The sequence below is a fragment of the Aquila chrysaetos genome, chromosome 17 (genome assembly GCF_900496995.4).
Source record: "Aquila chrysaetos chrysaetos chromosome 17, bAquChr1.4, whole genome shotgun sequence".
In the NCBI taxonomy this organism is placed as follows: domain Eukaryota; kingdom Metazoa; phylum Chordata; class Aves; order Accipitriformes; family Accipitridae; genus Aquila; species Aquila chrysaetos.
In genome coordinates this window covers 28608399-28634639 of record NC_044020.1, presented here as the reverse complement: position 1 = coordinate 28634639, position 26241 = coordinate 28608399, and the positions used below count along the sequence as shown (strand labels likewise).

At 40.2% G+C, this 26241-nt stretch overlaps 1 protein-coding gene across 1 annotated transcript in view; it reads right to left on the bottom strand.

Annotated features, from left to right (window-relative positions):
• EFCAB6 (EF-hand calcium binding domain 6) overlaps window positions 1-26241 on the bottom strand; it is a 113289-nt gene that overhangs the window by 50268 nt on the left and 36780 nt on the right. The window contains 9 exon segments of the mRNA XM_030041432.1: window positions 3804-3860; window positions 3862-3976; window positions 7632-7720; window positions 16672-16758; window positions 21761-21771; window positions 22132-22267; window positions 23560-23699; window positions 23847-23884; window positions 23943-24056. Coding sequence (XP_029897292.1) covers window positions 3804-3860; window positions 3862-3976; window positions 7632-7720; window positions 16672-16758; window positions 21761-21771; window positions 22132-22267; window positions 23560-23699; window positions 23847-23884; window positions 23943-24056 — 787 coding nt within the window.

Here is a 26241-nt window from a genome sequence, read left to right as displayed (position 1 = left end):
CGGGCTCAACTCCACTCTCAGTTTTGATTTTCTCTTCCTCTGGGGAATGGGGGTTGGGGTCAGTTCATCACACCTTGTCTCTGCCGCTCCTTCCTCCTCAGGGGGAGGACTCCTCACACTCTTCCTCTGCTCCAGCGTGGGAAGAAGTTCTCCACAAACTTCTCTGACATGGGTCCTTCCCATGGACTGCAGTTCTTCACGAACTGCTCCAGCGTGGGTCCCTTCCACGGGCTGCAGTCCTTCAGTCACAGACTGCTCCAGCTCAGGCTTTCCCATGGAGTCATGGCTATTTTGGGGGGCATCCCTCTGCTCCGGTGTGGGGTCCACCATGGGCTGCAGGTGGATATCCGCTCCCCCGCTCCCCTCCATGGGCTCTGGGGGACAGCCTGCCACCTCACCGCGTCCTCCCCCGCTCCTCCTCCTTCCCTGACCTCGGTATCCGCAGAGGGGTTCCTCTCACATCCCACTCCCCCGACTCACGGGCCGTTCCCCTCTGGAATCTGTTCTCCCAGAGGCGCGACCGCCGTCGCTGAGGGGCTCGGCCTGGGCCAGCGGCGGGTCCGGCTCCGAGCCGGGGGACCTTCGAGCAGCTTCTCCCAGGAGACACCCCTGCAGTCCCTACCCTGCTACCAAAACCCCACCACACAAACCCAAAGCACCACTTCTATGGCTTGGCTTTGAATAACAAATCAGAAAACAAGTATGCTTTTATGTTTACCAGTATCACACTATGCTATTACTGTTCGAGTAACCTATTCCACCTCTGAGGACAAGCAATGCTGCCACTCGCTGCCTGGCTACTCTAGATGAAGCTGTAGATCAGAGTAGCAGTTTCAAATGCGCCAATAAGGTGGGCAATGGCGTTGGCACACCTGCCAAGCTCCAGAGTCAGGATCCAGTCAAAGAACAGCGTACCACTGTAGATCACTAACTTCAGTGGCACCCCAAAATGCCTCACAACCTACCCACCTAAATGCGCTTGCGACATGTCATATTGCCTACACCATTTGCGATAACCTAATGTATCCAAAACATCTATATGCAGCTGGCAGATGTGATACAGAGAGTCCTACATCCTTCTGGAGCAGCAGCTGGAGGCCAGGGCAGGTTCCCCGTAATGCCTACAATGGTGCTAGACAGCCATTTCTAGATATTCTTTATCTACCACTGAAACTCCATGAGCTCCGGGATGAAAAGCAGCTGTGCTCCCAGGGCAGGGATTGATGAACATCTTGACAGAATTGTCAGGGAAATTAAAGCAGGAAGAATGTGAAAACTCCCAGTTGGAATTCTACCTAGGCAACGAGGTGGAAAAACCCTTTCTTTTGCAAAAGGTGCAGAGACCTTTGAAGACCACAAGTGATGGAGAATCAGTTTCAGTCTGCGTTTCACCTGAAAACACACATGTCCAGGCTGTTCCCAGAGACATAAGGTAGTCTGTCACTCCAGTTCTGATGAGGAATCCCTTTTAATCACCCTTATCTGCACAGAGCCCTCATCCTCATTCATTCCGGAGTAGGCTTATTTCACTGAGCACAAGGCAAAGCAGAACAGGACTATTGCAGGGAAGCATGCCCCTTTTGAATGATCAGCAGCAGCAGCAGCAGGGCAGAGTTCCCGGGCAGTATTCCACCCAGCTGGGCTCTGCTGAGCTTGCAGGGTCCAAGAACATCACAGTGCAGTGATGCATATACCTGGCTGCAGGCACATGATGATTTTTTATCCTTTGTGCATTGCCAAAACTTGAGAAATGCATCATCCATAGTGTAATAAAAGAACGCTGAAATCACAAAGACTAACTGTTCAATAGCTTCTGGTGCTATACAAATATCTTAAATGTGAGTTGTACACAGCCAGCCAACACAGAAGAAAAAGCAGCAGGTAGAATGAGTTTGTTCTGCCTAACAGTGACAAAACGCATGCTACTGCATTAGCTGCAGGCAACATATAAGCCTCTTAGGTATCACGTTGCAGTGCAAATCACAGCAACCAAAGCCAATGTCCCAAAGGTATGTGCCACAGATGTCGGATCTGCATAGGAGGAAGGGTTGCAGCTTAACACATTCTTAATAAGTGTATTACTAACAAGAAAACATTAAGAAAAATGGAAAATGTTTTATGTGTTTTGTCCTCCCTCTTTCCCACCCCTTCATTTCAAAGCAATTTCACTGCCTACACGCAATTGCAGCAAGATATCCACCTGAGGGTAAGAAGATGTGCGGCTGAATGCAGCTACAGTGTTTGCAGGGGAAGGCTCTATAGTAACAGCCTTCGTCCCGTCATATGACGTGGAGCACATACCTCATGAGTCTGTGCTGAGAAGAGGAGAAAGGAAGGCAACAGCTTGTCACCCCCTCACAGTCAGTACATTTGGCCCCGCAAGAGCAGCTGGCAAAAACATGTACAGTCCACGGTATACGGATGGCAAGATGATGTTTATTACTGAACCAGAGCAAAACCAGATTGGGATAAACTTTCTCAAGGGGCTATGCAGGCCATTTTCAAAGGTACAGCTCTGGCTTGACCCTTCCTGACTCTCACCTCACCTTAGTGCCCAGGCAAAGGGCAGAGCATGCATTACTGTCATAACACTACTCAGCAGCAGCTCCTGCTTAAACCTAGGTAGGCTACAGAAATATTACTGCAACCATGTCTCTTTTCCTGCCCAGTCTCAACTTTCAGCAAAGCATTTTGCTTTGAAATACGAAACAAAAGAAATGTACAGGTGGGTGCCATTAGCATCGCAGCTACAATCCCAAATCCATGACCTCATAAGTCTGTCCAAAGCACAACATGCAGTCAGATAAGCCGTCAAGGCTGCGATGGGGCCTGGGAACACCACAGAAAACCCTACCTCAAAAAAGACACCTACAAAACTCAATTGGAAGTCTTGGCAAGTAAAAACTATACAATTTCAATACATTCGTATTAGTGTAGATCCTCTCAGTGCAGAGATGCTGTACCCAAATCACCTAACCCAGTATCAAAAGCCACCCAACATCAAATAATTACATTGGAAATTTACAACATGATCAAATCCACTGAATTCAAAGGAGAGCTACAGAAAGGTTCTTCTCTCCTGTTGGGGACCAGTCTCTGCCCTGAAATACTACTAGACATCCAGAGGAGATTTCCCTGACACAGTCACCGTAGGCTCCTTTGAAAGCGGATCAAGAGTGAGCAAGGAAGAGAGCCAGAGACCCCAGGGGTGCCCCCCCAAGTCCCACTGTGATTACAAGCCACACTTGCAGTCCATGAGTGGTTCAGAGGAAGCTGAGGCTCAGAAATCTGAAAGATGGTATAAAATTAGCTTAGTTCATTGTCCCTGTAGCGTCATGCTGTATCTGTTAAGAATCTTACTCTTCACCTACCTATATCCAGTTCCTACCAGCTACCACTGTGGAGTTGCAAAGAGGGCTTAAGGACTCGGAATTAAGGCTTAGGTGATTCTTTAAGGTATGCCCACTCACTTCTCATAAGAGGTGTGTTGTTGGTTGACATTTGACCTCCAAGTCCCAACTGTGTCTTGCCAGTCCCAATTCATACATGTTCTTTTTGACAGCTGGGAGCAGTTGAAGATTTCAAGGTGTAATACTGCAACAGGATAACAATTTTATGTCTTTAAAGACAAGTTGAGATTCCTTCTCATACAATAACCTGCATGAGACCTGTTTAGCTCATCAGTAACTGAAACAGTGCTGGAGGATTTAACTCTAGCTGTGTGAGCAGGCACATTGCTAAGACAATAAGTATCTTTCTGGGAAAAGTACAGGATAGAGAAAAATAGCTAACATTTTTCCTACCTGCCACAAGCGAGCTTTATTAATTTTCCCATGTGATTATTTGTTGTAGGCAAAAAAAGCTGTCTTTGATAGCTGCTGCCTGTTGTATCACTCTGTCCTTCAGCCTTTTAATTACTTCATCAACAGTTCTATTCTGGGCGTATTTGTTCGCTTGATCTTCAATCTGCTTGATTCTAAAATTGAAAGATTGTGCATGAAGGCAAGTCACTTATTTTTTGTAGTTTCAAACATTTGATTCAGCAATAATGAACAAGACTGCTTTAATGACAACAAGACATAGACACGGAAGAAGCTCCTTTGATGCAAACCAAAATGATAGGTTGATCAAGTTAGAGCACACGTTGATTCCAAGGCCTGTATTGTGCAAACATTTCTTATGTATAGCTTGCTTTACAGAAAAAAAAAAACTCAAAAACCAAAACCAACACAAAAAAACCAAACCAAAAACTGACTGATACTGCTCTGAAGTATTTCTTTTGCAAATGGAGATCCTAAACCTCCAAATCACAGGCTTAGTTTCTAATCAGCCCAAGTTTCTACATCACCTACAGACCCACCTTTACCCTTTAATACCTCCTCAGTTAACATGAGATGGCTAAGCTAACATGAAAGAAGTTAATGAAAGTCTTTCCATTGATTTTAAAAGGAAAAAATATCTCTTATGATGTTTTCTCTCTTCCAGGATACCAAGTAAATCACATTCATGCTTTTTCCCTTTGGAGGGGTGGCCAGGATACCTTTCTTTCTCAGGCCCTATAAGAAAGTCCATAGATATGGACTATATACTCTTCTTCCTGAAATACCACAACCTTCATCAATAAGCCATTAAAATAAATAACAATTAAATATTTAATAACTTTTAAAGACAGAAAAGAAATTAAATTAAAGGGTATGTAATGTGTCCCACTTGTACTTATTTTACATCTGTTATGGATTTACTGTAACCCATGAAAAGGAAAGGTATAACAATTATTTTTGATAAATTTTAGAGCATGTATTTCCATATAAGCAAAATGCAGAAATATTCACCAGTCTTATTTTATAGATTTATTAAGTGTGTTTTATAGTATTCCCTAAACTTGAAGATAATCTTAACATTTTAACTCTTATTCTAAAAATATGCTAATGAAAAGAGTTTTACTTTGATCTGAGCAGCACACAGAAGATTAACTCTAAGCCTCCCAAAAGGGATCAAAAGATGACAGTGACTGCTGACTCCCTCCTCAGGATCTCAGATGGACTCATTTGCTGAAGGCACCCGGTCTTCTGAGATATCTGTTATCTTGCCTGAATGCAAGAGGTTGCCAAAACATTACCAACTTTACCTGCCCCATCCCACTGATTATTGTATTCTCCTGCCTATCAACATAGGCCTTGCCATGAATGACCCTGAGAAAATGAAAAAGTAATTACAGGACCAGTGATGAAGGTAAATTCAAATGTTCTTTATGCCCTTCCTCCTTAAGTTCAAGACTGGGGCAAAGGCTGGATGTGTCCTGGAAGTAAATGAATGATTACTTGCAGGATGTCATCTAAACGACCACCTTCCCTGTCAGGGGCTTATTCACAAAAAGGTCTCTTTATCTACTACCTTTATAACCTAGTAGGGAAGCCTTAGACTAGATTGAAGAAAGGAGCTGGCATAAAACCTCACAGGACGGTATTAACCACAGCCTCTTAGATGATGACCTAAAACTACTTGGATTAGGGTTATACATTACAAAGTCATAGAAGAGGCAAAACCAGACAGAAGGGATCAAGCATGCTGGTTGTCAGTACATGAATGTAAGAAACGTGGCATGACGAAGGGGACCTAGAAGTCCTTATGGTTCTTGGAAGATCCTGCAATCTTACAGTTCAGTAAATTAAACCTTATTTAGAGTTCTAATGATAAAAACCTATGATATTATGAGTGCTACAATGGTAGGATGACTGCAATACATCACCAACAGGAAAAAACAGGGAAAATAGGACTTGATTTGAAGCTCTTGGAGATTTGAAGATTTTTTTTCTGAGACAAAGAAAAAAAGAGGCAGAATCAGCCGGGGCAAAAGAGCTGGTTGTAATTGCTTGGGAAATGATTACAGCAGAACACAGGTTGCCCAGCAGATTACCAGAATGTGTCAGTGACATCCTGTTGATGCTGCAAAATCTAGTGAAGGTAAAGTCTTTCTGAATTTCATCCTAATTAACACAGAGAAACTGCTTGAAAAGGTGAAATACAGCCTAGGCAGGAATGATGATGGAATGACAGAGTTTATGACACTTGTAAAAGGAAGGTGGGAGAATAATGAAAAAAAGTAGATTTCTACCTTCTCAAGGAACTAAAGTCTCAAGAGAAATGGGTCTAAAGGGAAAATAATTTAAGGAGAGCTGGCAGTGCATCAGTGAAACATGCCATCACAGTATAAGAGAGAAATATGAGTACATACGACCAAAATCTGAAAGGCCACAACACAATGTGAGATTCAATATAAAAATATCAAGAGTAATGAGAACTCACTCTATAAATGCTTCAGTAATGTAAGAGGGATCAAGAAAATATTTGGCTTTCTATTCAACAGAGAAAGGAAACTACCAGCAGATTGCATTAAGGGGATGAAGCACTTAAAGCCTCTTTTTGTATTGGTCTTCAATAAAGAGTCAAATATAAGCAGGCTGCTTGAACAGTGAATACTAATAACAAATAAAGAAAGAACAAATTACAGAATATTGCTATGTATTCATATAGGTTCTTAAAGAACTGGCTAAAATTGTCTCCCAAATTTATGCAGAAAAGCAAACACACTACCTAGCTTTAAAAAGAGGGAAGGAGAAGAACTGGAGAGTTACTGACATATTTCTAAGAAATCTATTCCTGCTTTCAGGCAGTAATTACACAGTCACAAAGAGTTCAAAGCCTGTTAAGAGACACAAGAGCCACTAGGGATCCTTGAGATCTACCCTGATTTCAGGCAAGCTTATATTTTAAATTATACTCCCCTCTAACCAGCACCACTTTTACCTTGGTTTCCTAGGGAAATAAGAATAATGCAATCAGCCTTTTCATCCACATCTGTCAGCCCTTCCCCTAAATTTCGAGTCCATCTACCAATTTCAGTCAAACTTGAGAGGGATAGGAGTCTTCAGATGCAGCAGTTACAAGTTTTGTGAAATTGACAGTCATGAAAAGGAGAGAGACTCTCCATTCTCCTAGTTGGGAAGGCAGGGACATTATCTTTTCCATTTGTTAGCAGCTAGCCAAGCAATCAGCATATGTGCTTCTCTGGGCTAGCCACGCACTCTCTCTTGCCCAGCTGCCAGTGTGAAGTACTTAGTGAGAAGTATGTTCTTTTTCCACCTTCAAGTAATAAGCCACAAGTACATTTACCAACTGTGTGAGACACCAAACCCTACTCCCTGCACGTTCCCATCTCACTGGGGCTGGGTCTCAAAGTTCTTCATTCAGGCCTGACAAACCTAACCTAACCGTCTACTCTAACACATCAGTTCTGGGTGCCAGAATGCTTGCTGAAGGTATGGGTAAAGCTCCAGATGGTGGCTCAGCAGAAGTTAAGGACAGAGATATTTATTAGTGAGGCCACTGATTTATCTTGAGTTTAGCATACTGTGTCCTATTGACAGAACTGTATTCCATGTTGGTGAGTCATCTGCATTTTTTTTATCTTGCCAGCTCTCTGCTTTGACAGTCTATCAGTAGCAATGGCATTGGAGCTCAGTAAAAATAACCTTGGGGAATCCCTGAAAGATCAGTTCTTACCAATACAAAAAGAAAGCTCTTTTGACCTCAAGAACAGGAGGGACAAACTCAGCTTGCAGAAGACAAACAGGTTGATTTCTCGATTGAAGTACAGCTCATATTCTGCTTTGGGGACAATCTTGGAATGCATCTGCAGGAACACTCTGTTCCCATAAACCTTTACATAGAAGGAGCCAACCATAAGATCTTAGATATTTCCTAGTGTCTCACAAAAGCAAATTAGGAAAATTTCAGAGACAGACACAGTCCACTAAAAGTCCTGAGGATTAAGATGAAGGCCATTGTGGAACAGGATCTTTCACAGGTAGGGACACCTTAACCACCCCAACCTGCTGAAGACCTTACAGGTGGAAAGATGTGGAAATATCAAGATCCCACCTGTTGCAGACCATTGGTCCAAAATCACCACTTTGGTAAGAAAGAGGCCAGACTTGCTTTCCTAGAGACTTCAGGTAATATTTCTTTTCCATTACTCATCACAAATTCTCGCTAAAGAGAGGAGCAGACATAATTTGCAAATGAGAGCCACACAGCACCCCTTATATAACAAGGAAAGAGATAATGTTAAGATTCATAAGGATACTGAAGTTTCATTTTAGCAATTTCGGGAGGAGGGACAGAAGCCTTCAACTCCAGGCTAGGAGGCTTAAAGGTGTTAGTACCAGAATTGACTTGGCCACCCCAGAACATCACTGGGGCAAGAGGAACTGAAGGGAAGATGTGAACCACTGCTTATACTTACAGAAGGAGCAACTCATCTGACATAGCTCCAAGACACTGACCAATTCAGGAACTGAACATCCAAAGGTTCTGTTTTAAACTTGTCAGTATGTGTAAAGCAACAGTTCTGGTCAACGTCATAAATAAAAGGTCAGACTTGGTACGTTAGCAGCACAGTCCTAGCTTTCTGCACAAGGGATTGACTCACTTCTGTGCTGGCCTGACAGTAAAATGACTCAAGCCAAGTGCCTGAGACCTTGTCTCACACGAACGGCTGGCAGGTAGTCAGGTTAACACTTCCAAACAGTTGACATCCACCCAATGGCTAGTGGCTGAGCACACTGAGTGAAGGAGTTCAAAGGTCTCATACCTCACAGCCACCTTGGCAAGAAGGTAAAGGAGATTGTGGTCTTTTTAAAAATATCCAGAAGGCTTGTATCTTCCCAAGACCTCGCTAGGAGAGACAGAAGGATGTCCCGGTGCCTGAGGGGCCTTCGGAAGGTGGATAACATGCTCCTCCTCTGCTTTGTCTTTCTACAGCAGAGCTTGGCAAGGAGCGATAGTGAATTCTGGTGAGCGCAAGTTGTCCTTCGGCAGGGCCCTTCAGCTGGCATTCCAATCCTCATATTGCCAATTCAAATGCCAAATATCCACTGCTGATTTCTGTGTTCATGACAGAAACGTGAAGGTCTGGGTGGGCCTACAAACCATTTTGCGAGAGCACTGCTGAAGGCTGCATTAAGAGCGGCACTGGAATTGGTATTCAGGGTCAGGGCTGAGAGGCCAGCATTTATACCTGTGTTTGGTGTCCCTGCAACATTCGGCCTCCTTTGAAAAGTGTGTGGAGATCCCGAGGCAAGGCTCTGAGACAACAGAACAGAGACAACAGAAATGGGCTTTTTGAGCCATAGGAATAAGCCGCCAGTTCCCATGTGTGAATACACAGACAAGGCAATCCCTAGAGCTGCTCTGAAGGGGATTCAAATGGGGACCTAAGAAACACAAAAAAGTCAGATCGTTGAAAAGGAAACAAAGAAGTCTGAGGAGAATCTGGCGCAAGACAGGGCATACTCCTGTATTGAGAGCTGTTGACAGAAACATGAGCTTTGCATAGGGCATTCCGTTTTATGGAATACCAGCCTAAAAATGAGGGAAGATAGGCAGTGAGCATGCCTCCATGGACATATTAGAGTAAAACATTATCTGGATTCAAGTGAAATGAAATACATGTGTCCTGGGTCTGACTGTACATGTAGATTATCATGCAAATATAATAAAAAAAATATTTTTAAGGAGAGCTCATCCCATTACAAGGGAAAGTTTGTTGTTTCCACCCCAGATTATACAGGCATTTACATGTATTTGACAGTAAAAAGTGAGGAGACTCAATAGGTCATACGTCTTTCTAACCTGGATGCCAATATCAATGATGCTGGTTCAGTCGGAGGCTGTAGCTGTGGCCTGCAGTAGTCACAGCCATCAGATGTACCAGAGTTCCTGATCTGCTGAGAATGTTCAAATCCAGTTCCTGAATAATGAGCCGCACTGATTCTGCAGAGGATCATAGGCTTACTCTTCAGACGTTATCTAGAGGGCAACCCCCCAATTTTTGAGTGATGCAGTGAGCTATAATCCTTGTGGACCCTGTAAAGTGAGGTCAACCATTTTTACCTGAATCCTAGGACCTTTGATGAATGATACATGTGTGTTTGCTCTCCTGATGCAATGCTTTGAGCGTTGCACAATTTTGAATATATCTCTGCGAAAAGAGAGATCAGCCCAGGACAGTACTTACCATTAGAAAAACAGCATATATCCTCAGTTTATCTGAAAGTCTCCTTTCTATACATATTTTTTCTTTACATTAAATAGAAAATTGTCTGTAATAACAGTACCTTTTTGAAATCCCTGTTTGCCTTTTTTCTTCTCTTTGTTGTTTTTTCCTTTGATATATGTGAGCTGATACCATTTAAGTCACCAGAAAGAACAGCAACTTTTAAGTTATCCAAAAGCATCTTGTAAAAGATTCCATCAGAAGAGTTATCCTTGTATTTATAGCATAACCTGGATAAAATAAGATCTTAAAATAATTTGGGAGGTTGAGAACAATGCATAATACAAATGTCTTAAGGCAAAGACGATCAAAGTAACACATTTCCTTTCCATATACAGCTAAGGGCATTATTCAGAAGGCTATCCTTAGGCACTGGAAACTAGCCTTCTCAGGCTCCTTCTGTGGCCTACAGAGAAAGCAGGAACCTAACTTAAACACTGTATCGTTACCTGGAAGAGCTCCATTGACTCTAGAAGGTGCCTAAGGACACAAGCCTCCCCTACCTACAGTCACCCTTTATGAATACCCTGCGTAATTAGTGCTTGAATTATACGGTGGACACTTGGAAGCTACTTGGCCCACTCAACACTGACCTGTCAAATTCAGCTGCTTTAGTGGAAGAGGGAGCTAAGATCGCAGTCACAGCACAACTAAATCTGTCAGAAATCATGAACAAAAGCCCTTGTTTACCTTAACTTGCTGCCTGGCATATGAATATAACATGAAATCACTAGCAGCCTAAGTTAATACTCCTGGATGTGAACCTTAGCAGCCCAGGAGCAGACACACTGTTTGTTCAGCCCCTTCTGTTATTCTGAGGGTAACTTCCAGCAAAGAGGTCAAGCTGGTAGTTCCCTGGGCCTGTTAAATTACCCTCTTAAATCACTGCTGTATAAATTAGCAGAGCTCATGAATCAGAGCCCTTGTCATCACTGTGTCGCTGCTTCACTGAGCTGCTCAGCCTTCCAGGACTTCATTCATGTTCATAAAGCTTTGGGGCATTCCTGGGTGAAAGCAGAAGGCTCCTGTCCTTGTGTTGGGGACGCATGGCATTCTCTGCACTCCACTTAACCCAAGTAACCGTTCTATTTAGAATGACACTAAAAAAATACCTGTGGCAAAAAACACTTGTAACTTAAGATATCAAGTGCTTCAATGCCTTCCTTCTGGGAAAAAAAAAAAAAAAAAAAAAAAAGAAGAAAGAAAGAAAGAAAAAGAAATCAAAGCTTTCAATTCTTTTGAGAAATCCAATCCAAACCATATACACTGCAGAGGAGAAAGTGTCAGGGGGGTGAGAGGGAGGAGAAAGAGTCTCCATTTTCTAGTATTTGTGAAGCTCTGCTCAGCTAAAACAAGTGTAGCCTTCACACAGAAAATGGCTGTGAACACTACAGAGCAACATCTGCTTTGTGAGTGTAATCCATAAAAGGCTTCCAAATGCCCTTAAAAATTGTTCCTTCTTTTCCCCAGTCTGAATGTCATCTCACAGGAAGCCATCTGGGACAAGCATGCCAGCTATTCTGCTGCAGCGATAGCAGTATTGTCCTCAAGTGCCTCAGGATGAGTCACATCAATGCAAAAGTCCAATTATAGTAGAAGCCCCCCAAAGCAGAAGTATCATTTCAAATAAATAAGACTGATGTAGCTGAACCACTGGAATTCAGAATGTAATTCAGTCACTTCATCACCTTTTACTCAAAAACCCTGCATCCCTTAAAGCACCCGTGCTAAATCCCCAATCTGGTTATGACATTCCCAGCACAGATGTGATAGTCTTAAGCCCAGTGTGTATGCATTTAGAGGAGTCAATTACTTTTTTTTTTTTGCTTATTATTTTAAAATACAGCTTTTAAAACCTGGCATTTCGTATGACTTTAGAGCGGCGAATGAACAGTGCCATCCACTGTTTCTCTGCATAATCCACAACATTTTCCTAGGATTGTCTTAAATAAGATTTAACATAAAAATTTATGCCACATTTGAAACAAAGAAATACAGATTGGTAAAAAGATGTGAGTCAAAACATATTTTTAAGGAGTCAGGCTAAATCATAGAATGGCAACTCTAAAAGTAGATTACAACAAAGGAGATTTTTCCAAATATCTGCTCAGCTGTGGACAAGCCATTCTAACTTAATGAGCTATATTATTACTCCTTTATCATAAAACCAAATACTTCTCCAATCAAGTAGGCCATCTATTGCATTCTTAAGTATAAATTCTCTCTTCATCTTATTATAAGAATTACATTTCTTCTCCAGTGTGGGCATCAGCTCTCTAGAACATGACCCTGATTAATGATACTGCTAAGAACAGTACCTTTAGAAATGTTTACTACAGAAGAATTAATAATATGGTGTGACTAAGACCCTCTTTTCATGGAGTGGACATGGCCAATGCAAGACTATATGTCCCTGAATGTCTTTGACAATGGAATCCAAACCTTATCTTTTAGATGTATAATGCTATTTCTATAAAAAGATTCCAAACTCATCCCATCTATCTCACTTTTGCTAAACACAGATATCTGCATGTTTCAACAGTGCCACAGTTCAATAAAGCAAATACACAAATGTGCTCAATATTCACCGTAACAGAAATCCTAAAAGTATTATACCCACTTCTTCCTGTGCTTTGCTAGAGCACAACCTCAGTGTTCAGCATTTCGCTAGACTGATCTCACAAGGCTTAACTTGCATCCTTTTAAAACAAAAGCAAAACAGCCATTGACCACAATGATGAATGAATGAAACCTTAACTATTTGCCTCTCATTGCTTTACTCTGTATTATTTTCTTATAGGGAATGTTTAGAATTTCAAGTAAAGACCACTTTCCAATTCAAAGTGGCTGTAATTCCTGACTTTTCTTATAGTACAGATCTCTCATTGACACAAGTAATGGTAGAAACATTATTTAGAAAATTGTATAACTGCTGAGTCCCAGGTAATTCAAAGGATAATTACTTGTTCATGATCAATAACCACTGATTATATACTACAAAACACAGAGCTATAAAACTGACACATGATGAAAGCATATAGTTATAACACAGTGCTGGGAACATGACTTTTATGAACCCAATGCACAGCACCTGAAGTTTTCTCCAAGACATTTATAGAAAGGAAAATGCATACAGTAGAATTGGTTTTACTGATCATGCTCATGCTCATTCATATTTCAAGATCAAAGATTATTTTCCAAAAGCCATTTCCTATTGATGCTGTTGTGTTTGCTCCTAACACACAATGATCAGCCGGACACTGGGTTGTAAGGGTGAGACTGGAACTGATTTCTTTGATTTTCCTATTATGTTTTCAAAGGTAGGAAAGAGTTCCACACGTTTCTGAAAGTCACTAGCTGTAAGCAGAGAAAACTAGAGCTCCTGAGAGAGCAGATTAGACCCAATTATAACCTGACTGAAATGTTATGGCAGTAAAATGCTTAATACAATTCCCTCTTCTTTGGACATAGATATTTTGACCCCATGCTCCCCATGCTTCTAGCTTTTTTGACTCCTCACTTTGGGGAGCCTGCTCACATTGAAAATGAGATTTCTTGCTGACAATATTGAATTTCAATTCCTTGTTCTTTACAACAATAGTCTACTGAGGAAAGACATAACATTAATTTAATTAAATTTGTATTACATTGTATTTGAAAATACTAAATAATGTTTGATAACGTCTTGGATCTCCAGCACATCAGTTGTTCCTTTGTAGAAAAGGCTTGTCTCATCTTTGAAATGCTGAAATAATGTCAAACTCTTGAGAGTTTCCAACATGGAATTGTTATGAAAATAAATGAGGGATTTACAAGCTGATCACATGAGGAATGGGGCATCTCTTCCTCCGACCTTTTCTCTTCTATATGCTTAAGGCAAACCAAAATACTTAATGCCTCCAGCTATAGCTGTCATATTAAAAAACAGGAGGAAATATATGGTAAGAAAAGAAATTCCATTAAATCTGTTACAACTCACACATCATCAACTTACTTCATAAATTGTTGATCTGACAAAGAGGGACAACACAACTGTAGGACTTTCTTAGATGACTTGTGTTAATAATGCCAGTACACTTAGGATGATAGGACTGCAAAGCCTTACAAAAATCTTCCCAATTTTCTGTGATTTTACCTGAATGGATCTCCTCCACCTAACAATCAAATTAATTAATAATGCAGGAAAGAAAAAAAAGCGTCCCTGAGGTTAAGCTATGATAGCGTTACCACATGAAAAAAATGTACTAAAATGAAAAATCTAATGTTGGAAGACCAATGCTTAACTCAGAATGAACTGTGTTATCACTTACAGCATTACAAGCTAGAACAAGAGCAGGCTTCTTTATTTGGTTTGTTCCACTAAGCTATTCGTGAACCATCTAATTTAAAACAAAGTTCTGTTCAACTAAAACAATATTAGTGTACTAATTTCAAAGCATGATGCAACATCATGCCCCAAATTTACCCTTGAAAATGTTTGTTCTGAAAACTGACTGAAAAGTGACTGCAAGAAAGCGTAAACCTCACTTCATAGATCTCCTTCTTTAAGTGACTGAAGAAGCATGACTACTGACTGATAACAACGCAGAGCTTTTACTGTTGTTTCTCCCCTCAGTCCTGTAAAACAAAATCCACTAGGACTGAATGAATTGCAAGAGGCACTCAGCTTACTCAGGGCATAATTTGAAGACAATGGGCTTGCACAGGTGAAAATAATGACAAAATCTGGCTTCCTGAACCTGCTTTAGGATCTGCCTGTAGCACTGGCAGTTAAAGAGTTTTTCACTTGTAAATTGAGTACATTATAACCAGAAGGTTCTGAGAAGAAACAAACACAGGAGCACATTCTGACAGAAAATCTCAGCATAATTGCAGATCTGACCAAGCACTGTACTATGCAAAATTTCAGGTAAAAAGAAGGAGGTGGAGATGCCCCTTGGGTTATCTTACTGGCTGGGGGCCTAGATTGGTTCCAGGTCCTAGTTCTGCCCATTGCTGCTTTTAAGATTCCTCTGACCAAACCCTTTCTGAGAAATGATAAAAATGAAGAGACTTCTTGAAAAAGTTGTCCTCTTTCATTTGTACAACCTGTAATCTGTCTTTTCTACAGGGTGAGCCACATTGATGGACGTGGCATCACCACTCAGGACACAAAACAAAAGGATTTCCAGACACTCAGGCTTCCTTGCAGCTGCTTTTCATCAAGACCTGGGTACAAACCCAGCCACAGAGTCCAGAACAGACCTACTCCTCAGGGCAGAATCACTCTCAAAGTGTGAAACCACAGCCACCAGGGTCATGTGTGGCCACTGTCATCCCTGGTGGTATTTCATCCTAAGGTGACAATGATCTGTGATGTTTAACATTTCCTTTACCTGCCTTCCCTCATGCTAGCATTTACTTCATATGGGATGCTTATTTTAAATGACAAAAATGGCTAGTTATCTGTGTGCATCTCTAATTTGAGTCTAACCAGCTTAATTTGTAAATCCCACTTAGTGTGCACATCAGTTGTGCATGTAGGCACCGTTGGCATTTGCATTTTCCCCAGCATGCTAATTTTACAGCTACTAAAATTTGCCCCAGAATTTCAGCCAGACCATTATTCTACTCAAAACCAGCTGGAAGACACTTGAGCTGCTGCATCAAATGTTGCTATTGTTGGAGCCATCAGAGTGGAAAGCAGCCTGTTTCAGCCCCTAACATCAAGCATTTCAAAGCAATGCACACCGTTGAGGGGTGTTCAATGGGACCTTCTTTTTGTGCATCTAGTATCTCTCTTGACACTACTGCACTCCTTTGATTTGTCTCAAAAACTCTAGCCAGACTACCTAAAAAATTGCTAAATATGGAGCTAGTCAGTTGACATACTAATGCAAACCTAAAAGAGAGTTGATACTGAAAATTATGAACAGCTTCTTAGTATTAGGAAGTAGATTTGCAAATGCAGCTTAGGTTATTTCTTAGAATACTTCAGTAAGCAAAAAAAGTATTGACTTATTTCTGTCAAAGGAAACAGACATATGGCATGGAAGTGTTGACTGTGGATTTCAGCACATAACCTCTCAACCTTCGGTGAATGCTTCTAAAGGAAAACATTGTAAGATGACTGCAAATTCAGAAGATGTCAAAGCTGTACACAGGAAAATATGCAACGTCTGTGTAGTATATAGCATATAGTTTGAACCAATGTATATTATAAAGAATAATTGATAAAACAAGAAACAACGAAATATCAGCAAAACAGATCTGACAACTGAAAGCTAAGAAGTACTGCTACTGTTCCTCCTCTGCTGTACACACATGCGTAAGCTAGTGATTCTGCTGGAGTTTTCAAAAACCTGCGGTAACCATGAGATTGCTTTCCAATTGATGCTTCAGAAAGAGTCTAGAAGTGCTGATTATTATTATTCCATTGCTGGAATGAATGTGAACATACTAACTTAGACAAAAACTGTATGCGGAGCACAACGTTTTACCAAAACACAATCCAGCATTTTGCCACAGCCATTATAAAAGAAGTTATAATTAGAGAATTAAAAGTAAACACTTACTACTGATTGTTTTTCTTCAGACAAGTCTAAAAATTCATGGTAGTCAAGGTATCCCATCTGTTCTGGATCAAATATCTCAATTAACTCCTAGAAGTCTTTACCTTTCATTTGAAATACCAAGTTACGTAAAACATGACAAAGGTAATTTCTTGTGATCTTTCCATCTCATTTCTAAGACAAAAAAAGAAAGCATGCATAAAAAAAGAATGAACATTTACTAAAGCAATGCTGATTCCAACATGCCATTCTACACCGCTAGATCATCCTGACCTACAAAAACTGAGAGCTCTGTAGCTCTGAGAGCTGTAGTTTGTGTATACTGAATTTAGTACTTTTACTCCAGTTCCCAGTGAACATGCAACTGCAATATTTACTGATGGATGACTAAAACTATGGGAATGAAACTACAGTGACCTTTCCATTACCTTGGGATAGATTATTTAGTTTGCTGGTAAACTGTGCCATAAGTGAATGGATATTTAAACTTGCTTTGCACAGACCAGCTCACATTCAGGTCAGTTTATCAGCTGCATTTCATTCCTTACATTGTCTGGAATCAATGTTCGCACAAAGTTGTGTCTGACTGAATAGTTGCTGGATCTGAGTGAACTTGACTCAGTTGAGTCAAGTTGCATCTAAGTTGCTGTTATCATGTACCCTGTCCTGGTTTCAGCTGGGATAGAGTTAACTGTCTTCCTAGTAGCTGGTACGGTGCTATGTTTTGAGTTCAGTGTGAGAAGAATGTTGATAACACCGATGTTTTCAGTTGTTGCTAAGTAGTGTTTAGACTAATGTCAAGGATTTTTCAGCTTCTCATGCCCAGCCAGCGAGAAAGCTGGAGGGGCACAAGAAGTTGGCACAGGACACAGCCAGGGCACCTGACCCAAACTGGCCAACAGGGTATTCCATACCGTGGGACGTCCCATCCAGTATAGGAACTGGGGAGTGGGGGCGGGGAATCGCCGCTCGGGGGACTAGCTGGGTGTCTGTCGGCGGGTGGTGAGCAATTGCACTGCACATCATTTGTACATTCCAATCCTTTCATTATTGCTGTTGTCATTTTATTAGTATTATCATTATTAGTTTCTTCTTTTCTGTTCTATTAAACCATTCTTATCTCAACCCACAAGTTTTACTTCTTTTCCCAATTTTCTCCCCCAGCCCACTGCGGGGTGGGGGGGGGGGTGGGGAGTGAGTGAGCGGCTGCGTGGTGCTTAGCTGCTGGCTGGGGTTAAACCATGACATACCCCAACCATTGCCGTAAGTCCATGCAAAAGTCCATCAAGTGATGTCTGTTAAACCCTAATAGAGCTCGCAGCATATTCATGAACAGGACATGAGCCTACAGTTATCAGTGCTCACTCATCTGTGGCAGGATTTTCTTCATGATTAGCTTCAGAACAACAAGCAAAAACTCAACTAAACATTTTATGTTTGAGCACAGCTTTTTCTAGGGCTGCAGTTTTCAGATATGGTCCATAAGGCCAAAGTAAATGCTGTGCAAACACTTGGGTCATTACGGCGATTTCAGTTAAAGATGCAGTTAGAAGTACATAGTGAGCCTTGAGAAATTCTGACTGTTGGCAGCGGTGTGTTAACCCAAAACATTTGAGACCTACTGTCCTTGGACTTCCTCTTTCTTTTCTCATGCTTCCTTTGCATCTTAGTGTGCATCCTTTAAATCAGCTATACAGCTAGGCTGGGTCTATTGGCATTCTTGACCTGGCTAATGAGGGTGAATTAGCTCTCAGGGAGAATCTTTATCCGGGGCCTGATGTCCTGTCACATTGTCATGCCAATGGATACTCATTTGGACTGTAAAGTAATAGGCATAGTTTGTATCTCAGTTCCCATGACAAGTCATATCCATAATTTATGTAGGATAGTTTTAAATATGGGTTTATACCAACTCTTTTCTATGACTGTCTATTGCATTTTATAATTTTAAATTTGTTCCTGAACTTCTACTATTTTTTTAATGGTTTCTTTGTTTTCTCTAAGGAAACCTGTGGAAAGATAATGGGGGGAAAGAAGAAGAAAGAGTGGAATAAAGGCTCTGGAACAATAGCAGAAAAATTAGGAGTAAATAGTTCCTTCAGCGATTCAGTTTTCCTGGCTAAGCACTAGACAAATATCTTTTTGTTCATAAAATTCACCCTAAGAAAATTCTGTTTCCCTTTAGTCCCCCACAGAGATCCAGGGTGGCAGTAATAATATAGAGGATGAGCAATTATTTACTTCATCAGTTGGTCTGGGAAATACTTTAAAGTTTTGCAATCAAAAGATAATGGTCTTGTGAAACTACTATCTGGTATTTGAATTTTCTTTAGAGACTGTTGTCACTGCATTAAATCATATGGAAGCAAAACCTGATAATATACCTACCTCCCCCAGTAAATAAGTTAGGGAATCTGATACTGAAGTTACAAAGATAGCTTGTACTTCACAAGAAACAATTGTGCAGAATGACTAGGTCTTACCCATGAAGATGAAAAATCTGTTACGATAAAAATAAATTACATTTTGTTCAAACCTTAGATAATACAGGAAAGTTAAGATATACTACAACAGGATTTATTAAGCAGATTGCATTTGCTTATTTGGCCACCTTGCAACTTTAATTTTATTTATTGAAAAGGAATTAACTTATTGCCCAGATCATTATCTAAGTCAGTCCAGCATCAGTGATGTGACTGGGGATGTACTGGTCTATTCCAACAGAAAAATCATGATGTTATGTATAAATATAAACCATTCTTACATGTATTTCTTTCACTGCGAGAGCCTCTAGATGCTGGGGATTAAATAGTTCTTTCTTCAGCCTGTCTTTCTGCCACCTCACATACCTCTGCCTTTGTTAACAATTTCATTCAGTAATGCTCCAGTTCAGTAAATGAATTAAAATCATGTAGTAAAGTGCCTTACTGAATCATGGCCTGAATGCTCTAGGCATTGTTACTATTATCTACTGCAGTGTATAAAACCAATTTCTTTTCCTATAAATTGCTAGATGAATTCTTTCTTTTTGTGGTCATATATATATATATATATATGTTTGTATATAGATGAAATACTGCAGAGCTAAAAAGAACAGGTTTTATGTAATTATATTAGAAAGGAATTGTAATATATCATCTATATAAAACCATCTAATGAAAAATGCCAATACTACTTCTGAAGATATGCCCAGTGCTCCTTTTGCTTGTGTCAACCAGACTGAGAGCTTTAATTTTTTCAGTCTATTATTTGCTCATTCAATTCAGAAACAGAGTCTACAATTTAAGAAGTGCAATATGTAGCAAATCAAAGTAATAAAAAAAATCCAGCTTGTCCACTAAAGGGTTGATCACACAAGCTGGTGCACAGGACATACATATCATGACATTCCATCAAAACTGACAGAGAGGCATTTTAGCATAGTTCTGTACATTGTGAGGGCCACGGAGCTGGTAAGGATAGACAGTTCTTTATCAAAAGCTCGTATTCCAGAATTAAACACAAAAAGGTAATCTGAAGTCTAGAAAAAGTCAGATGAAGTTACTTTTGAAACTGGAGTGAACTATGCAACAGTAGGCTCAACATTGTCAGTGTCACACAAGTTATAGTCTACCTGACAGATGACAAACTGCAAATATAAACCTTTTACAAACACATGATAGCACTCTCTGTTTATATTATATAATATGAGCTTATAATAATTGCTGCACAGTTCTGATTCTCATTAACTTTACCTATCATACTGATTTTATCCCTTCATCAAAAGAGATTTGCCTTGTCTGTAATTTCTCCTGTGTGCACAGGGACCATGGGGATGTATAGTCATTGCTAAGCAGTGTATTTGGATGTACACACTTATGACATCTCTCTTCTTTTCCGAAATGCTGTATCTCAGATTAAGGTGTAGCCTTATCCTGTACATATTAACGCCTATCTTTAATTTAAATGTCAATCACAACCAATTGGTCTTCTACAGGATATAATGTTCAATAGGTATTCATGTACTAAGAAATAGTATTAAAGCCATTAACTATGGTCCTTTAAACCTTTTTGCAATGCTGGGAACACTCTGAAGTTACCTGAAGCCAGGTTTCAGCACAGGACAAAAACCATTTTAGTTTCTCTTATGAATCTGATGCATTTAATTAAGAACTTGAGTTAGGAGACTTTCCAATACTACTTGAAATCCTTGCCCTGAGATGAACAATCTCTTTTTAAAAGAGACTAGAATAAAAACAATTAAATAATGCAGGTGAAAAATTACAACCTGATATTGCAATTCTAAATTTCTACATTTGCAGGAGATGCAACAATATGACTCTGAAAGAACTATGATGTCACATCTTCAAATGACGGAAATGCCAGTGCTTTAAGTGACTGAGGCACCACATGTGATCAAGAACTGGAATGTATAAAAATAAGGATATATAGTAATAATAATAACTTAATTTTAAAAAATGCTCAACTAATTTATACTGAATATTGCCCACACAAATTATTTTTAATGCCTTTTTGTTTCTGTGTTTCAGAATATATGCAGAAACTTTCTGAAAACATTCTAGGAGGCTAAAGAGGTTGTTTATTATTAATTTTTCGGTGTTGAAACACTTGTATAACTATTTTTTTCCAGGATCTGAGTTTTAAAGTAAATCACAAAATATTGCAAGACTCAACAAAAGAACATCAAAGGGTGCTTCACTCATCCTTTTATAAAACGTCAATCTGATTCAACATTTTAAAGTCAAATTTGTAGTATAGTTACAGGGAACATTATATTTCTAGCTTGCACATTAGAAAGCACTGCTCCTAGGTTGGGATTTTGTTTTCAGAATATGAATTAACAGGTAAGGACCAGTAGCATTTCAGACTCCAACACATCAAGAACAATTCAGAAAAAAAATCAGTTGGAAGAAAAGGGAGCAGGCAGTTGCTTGAGGGCTGGACAGTGATTGATGAAGAATCAGAAGCATGCTGCATGAACCTATTAAAAACTTTTAGATAAGAACATGACTGTATTTAAATCCTGGAACAGGAGACATTCAAGTTCAAATCTATTTCTACCTCCTGAAAAAAAGGAGAGCAAGGAACTTACTTTTGTTAACTCTAAGACAGGAGGAAATGTCTTTACTTGGTTTACATGGGCTTTTCATAATAGCTGAAAACCCACTCACACAGTTATGTAAATATTTAGGAATGTTACAAATTCACACATATTTAGACATTAACGATGAGTTCACTGGTGAGATCACTGCTCTGCTGAACATCACATACAGCAGCTGACCGGGAGAATAGTATTTGCTAAATCTTACTATGCAGATCTCAGTGTGAAAAGGAAGTATGACATCCGAGATGACTTTTCTTGTGTTGATCACACGAGACTGAACATTTTTCATAGCATACCTTCTTCATTAAGTGTCAAAGCCAGTAGGTATCGCATTTCATTTTACCAATGAGGAAATCAGCTTTTCTGGGAGCTACCACACTTGACGATAGACTGCGGTAGGCGATGAAAGGAGGCAAACCACTTAGGCCCAGAGACAGTCCCGAGCAGGAGGAAGAGCGTGGAGAGGGAACACAGAGCCAGGTTTGGCCGTGAAACCTTCATAATCAGGATATAACGCCCACACTGAGGTAACCAATGGTACCAGTCAACGTAGGGATGTCAACAGCTGCAAATTAACACATCTGGATGCCTCTCTTGGAAGTAGCAGTGAACAGGGCTGTCCAGGGCTCTGGCAGAGGCAAAACAGGCGTTGGGACCCTGCCTGCGCCGCTGCCCTGCGGCAGTCTGCTGCCCAAGGCAACGGTGTGCTTTACTTATGCCCAGCGGCATGCCATTTTGACTAAGAAATGAGAACAGCACAGATGCAAATGGCAGGTATCAAACAAGTGTGATAGATAACAGAACCAGATAACAGAAGCCTTCACATAAAATTGTAGATAATAACCCATTCTCAGGTAGGTCTGTTTCTAATGAGGTCTTGCAGGGCCTGATTTTTAGCCCTGTGCTATACATCCTTTTGATGCACACACGTAGATATACATGTGTCTCTGTGTGTGTCTGTGTATAAACAGCGTAAACACAGCTTGCTTGCTTTCTGTATATATATTTATATACATATATACATACGCACATGGACAAATAACCTGGAAAAAAAAAAAAAAAACCAAAACTTTAAAACATCAGATGACCATAGATAACTGAAAGACAAATGGAATGGTAAAACGATGAAGAGAACAAACCACTGACACAGCATGACTGGGAAGAATAAGAATAAGCACAAGCAAAGAATAAGCTTTATAATAAAAGTCCTACAATAAGAAATGGAGAACATATGCCAGAATAGAAGAGGAATCTCAATTATAAGGAGCAGTTTCTCTTAAAGATTTGCAGGTCATAATATATAATCAAAGCATAAATAAATTGCCAGTACGATGTTAGGCACAAGGGACTCAGGCAGTCCTTGGATGTAGAAACAGGGGAACACTTAGCAGTATCTGAGAAGTTATATTATTTATTTTTCTGGTACCAGTGCAACTTCTATGAAAGCACCAATTCTCATTTCTATCATAACATTTCATGAAATATACAGAAAAACTAGCAGGAGTTCAAAGGCAGCCACAGGGATGATTAAAGAACTGGCCAACATGACTTCCAGTGAAATTGTAGGAGGTCAATAATTTTTGTTTATCAGAGAGGTTGTTACAGATTATTTAGTCCCCAGTTGCACATATCTATGTTAAAGAAACTTGAAAAACAGACTCTGCGTGCTGCTGTAACAGAAAACAAAGACTGGCAACCACCAGATAACTTTGAAGCAGATATGAGACACAAATGTTTAGCTGTAAGAGTAATTAACCGAGGCAACACCTAAGAATAATTGCTCTTACTTCATCAAGCGTAAGGAATGCCTGCTTTAAAAAGGGATAAACATCTTGGATGCATCTGCGCAGCTTCTGAAGAAGAATGTCGCTGGAGAAAGCTTCATCTCCTCTAGCTGGATTTACTCTGCAAGAGGAAAAAAGACAGTCTTTTCAATGCTTTCATGTCTCACCCTCTTTTGCTCACTATGTTCTTCTCAGAGCAGGAAGAATAAATCACCTCATTAAGCTCAGGGTTTGATAGGATTCAAATTAAGAGTGTGCTTAGAGAAAGCATTGCCAAAAGATTTTTTAACTGAATTTAATCAAGGGTGACCATTGAGTGGATACGCTTCTGAATTTCAATAAATATGTATACCAGAGGTTACTCACATAAAAAAGGTACTTCCTACTTATCTTTTTTTCTCATAGGAATTTTCTGCCTGTTTTCAAAGGTGCTCCCAGCATCCCGGAATTTTTCTAAAAATTGTTGCCAAGCAATTTTACCTGTGGCTTTCAGCCCAAATCTGTTTTTTTAAAAAGAAAACAATTTTAAAATATTTCCTTATAAAAACACTCTACATTCCAAGAAGAATTTTGAATTAGAACATGACATCATCATTATAATATCAATGTGTGCAACATTCATAATTAGAGTAAGCTTGCATAGCTTTTCTTTGTTACTAAATACGTAAACTGAGCCAACTTATTTTCTCAGTTCCAAATGTCTAGCTGTGGAAGAACTAGATCCCAGGTGAGAATTCATCTAACCAAATATACACGCCTGCACCTGAGCGAGGCACTCTAAGTTCCCTTTATAGTCATTGGGGAGAGACAGACACTTTCAGGACAGGATTCATCTCACCCTAAAGTAGACATCTAAAACTGGTTAGATGAATCCTGCCTGTTGTTTCTCTCCAGTGACTATAAAATGGAGTCTAGGAGGAGCAGTTCAGGCATAGACATTCACATTACAGATGTCTAGAATGAGATAGTATTTAATGCATCCCTTCTCATTATTTACACATAACAGTAGAGAAACTAATTAAGGGGAATAGTATGTTGTTTTTTAAAATGTTATGATGTTCACTATATCCAAATTTGAAAACTTAAAAAGTACTGGAAGTGTTAAACTATGTTAAAAATCCTGGGAAGTCACCTAGCATCATTTATTCTATGAATAATTACTTTAAAATCAATAAGGACCTAATCCCATGACCCCCCCCCAAACCATTGGCATATCTCCCACTCAGTTTCAGTGGTACTGCAGAAAGCTCCAATGCTCATGGCTAAACGTACTCCTACTTCAGATGGCGCTTTGTAGGCAATTACATCCCTCACATATTACCAGAAACGTGCTGACTCGCTACTGTCATCATCTCAGAAAAGCTTTTAAAACTCCTAATGCTCCTTAAAATGGTGGCAGATGGTATTTAGAGCATTTGCTAATCCAGGATGCGTAGGACAAACCTAAAAAATTACCAAATGCAGTCAGAGGTATGCAAGACTTCCTGGATCTTTTACAAAAAAACTCCAGGTTTTGGACTACCTGGCAGTTTCTCAAGCTCAGCCAACAAAGCTAAAACCAAAAGCTACAAAAATCACAGCATTCGGGCTTTGGCTGACTGCAACCTGACAGCACGGGGTATTTAATGGGAGGGGAGGGAACCCAACTTTTTACAGTGGTCCTGTCTGCGAGTAGCATGCACGTGCCATGGCTCAGTGGCTCAAGGGCTGAGCATCTCCCACTGCACAAGCAGGACAACTGCACCAGAGCCCAGAAGAGGGGCTGGGAAGGACCAAGCACCAAAGACTCAAGGTAAGTGAAGACAGAAGCAGTGCTGCTGTTTGGATTTCACCATGGGAGCCTTTTCGCTCCCTGCAGGGAGGGGCTTTGCCAACAATACTGTTGAGCGATGGGTTATTAAAAAAAAAAAAAAAAGCTGTGGGAAGGAGAGATATTTCATATCTGATTATTGTCTTGGATAAATGAATATGAAACAAACAGTATGAAATAACAGATGATCTTTAAAATTAAGGCCAAGATAACAACTGTTATTTTGAGCCCCCAGCTGAGATCCCTTCACACTCAAATGTCTATGGACTACTAAATCACTCAAATCACACTATAGAGAGCAATTCTGCACTGAAAGTGAGCAACCAGCCAAAGCTGCGTCAATCAGCGCAACAGACCTCTCCACTTCCACCTCCTTGCTCAGAAGCCCTACAATTGCCTCTCAGACTCTGGCAGTGACAATTGCCAAAATCCTGGGAGCTGCAGGGAACTTGGGAAGAAATAGCAATGCGGATGTGTGAATGTCTGGCATTACTAGCTATGATTTGTGGTGCCATTGATCAGTCCACAAGGTGCAGTGGTTTTCCCCCTTTCTACAGACGGATAGTGGATGGTGGAACCCTTCCAGTTCTGCCTGTGGCTGGCCAACAGCACTGTTCTCTTGCAGGTTTTATCATGGAAAGGGATGAATCAGGCCCTTGCAGCGGGGCAGGAGGAACTCCCCAGCATTAAGTTTCGTGGATCAAATTGAAGAAAGCCCTATTTAGACAAAGCTAAGTCAGTGGGAATAAAAACTGACAAAGGACTTTGGCTTTTTTGGTTTTATTTAAAAACTACTATAGTAGGCCAGCTAACTTATTAAAGTAATAAAAATAAATTCTGCATGGCTTTTTGGAAGTATGCTTATGGTTACGTCC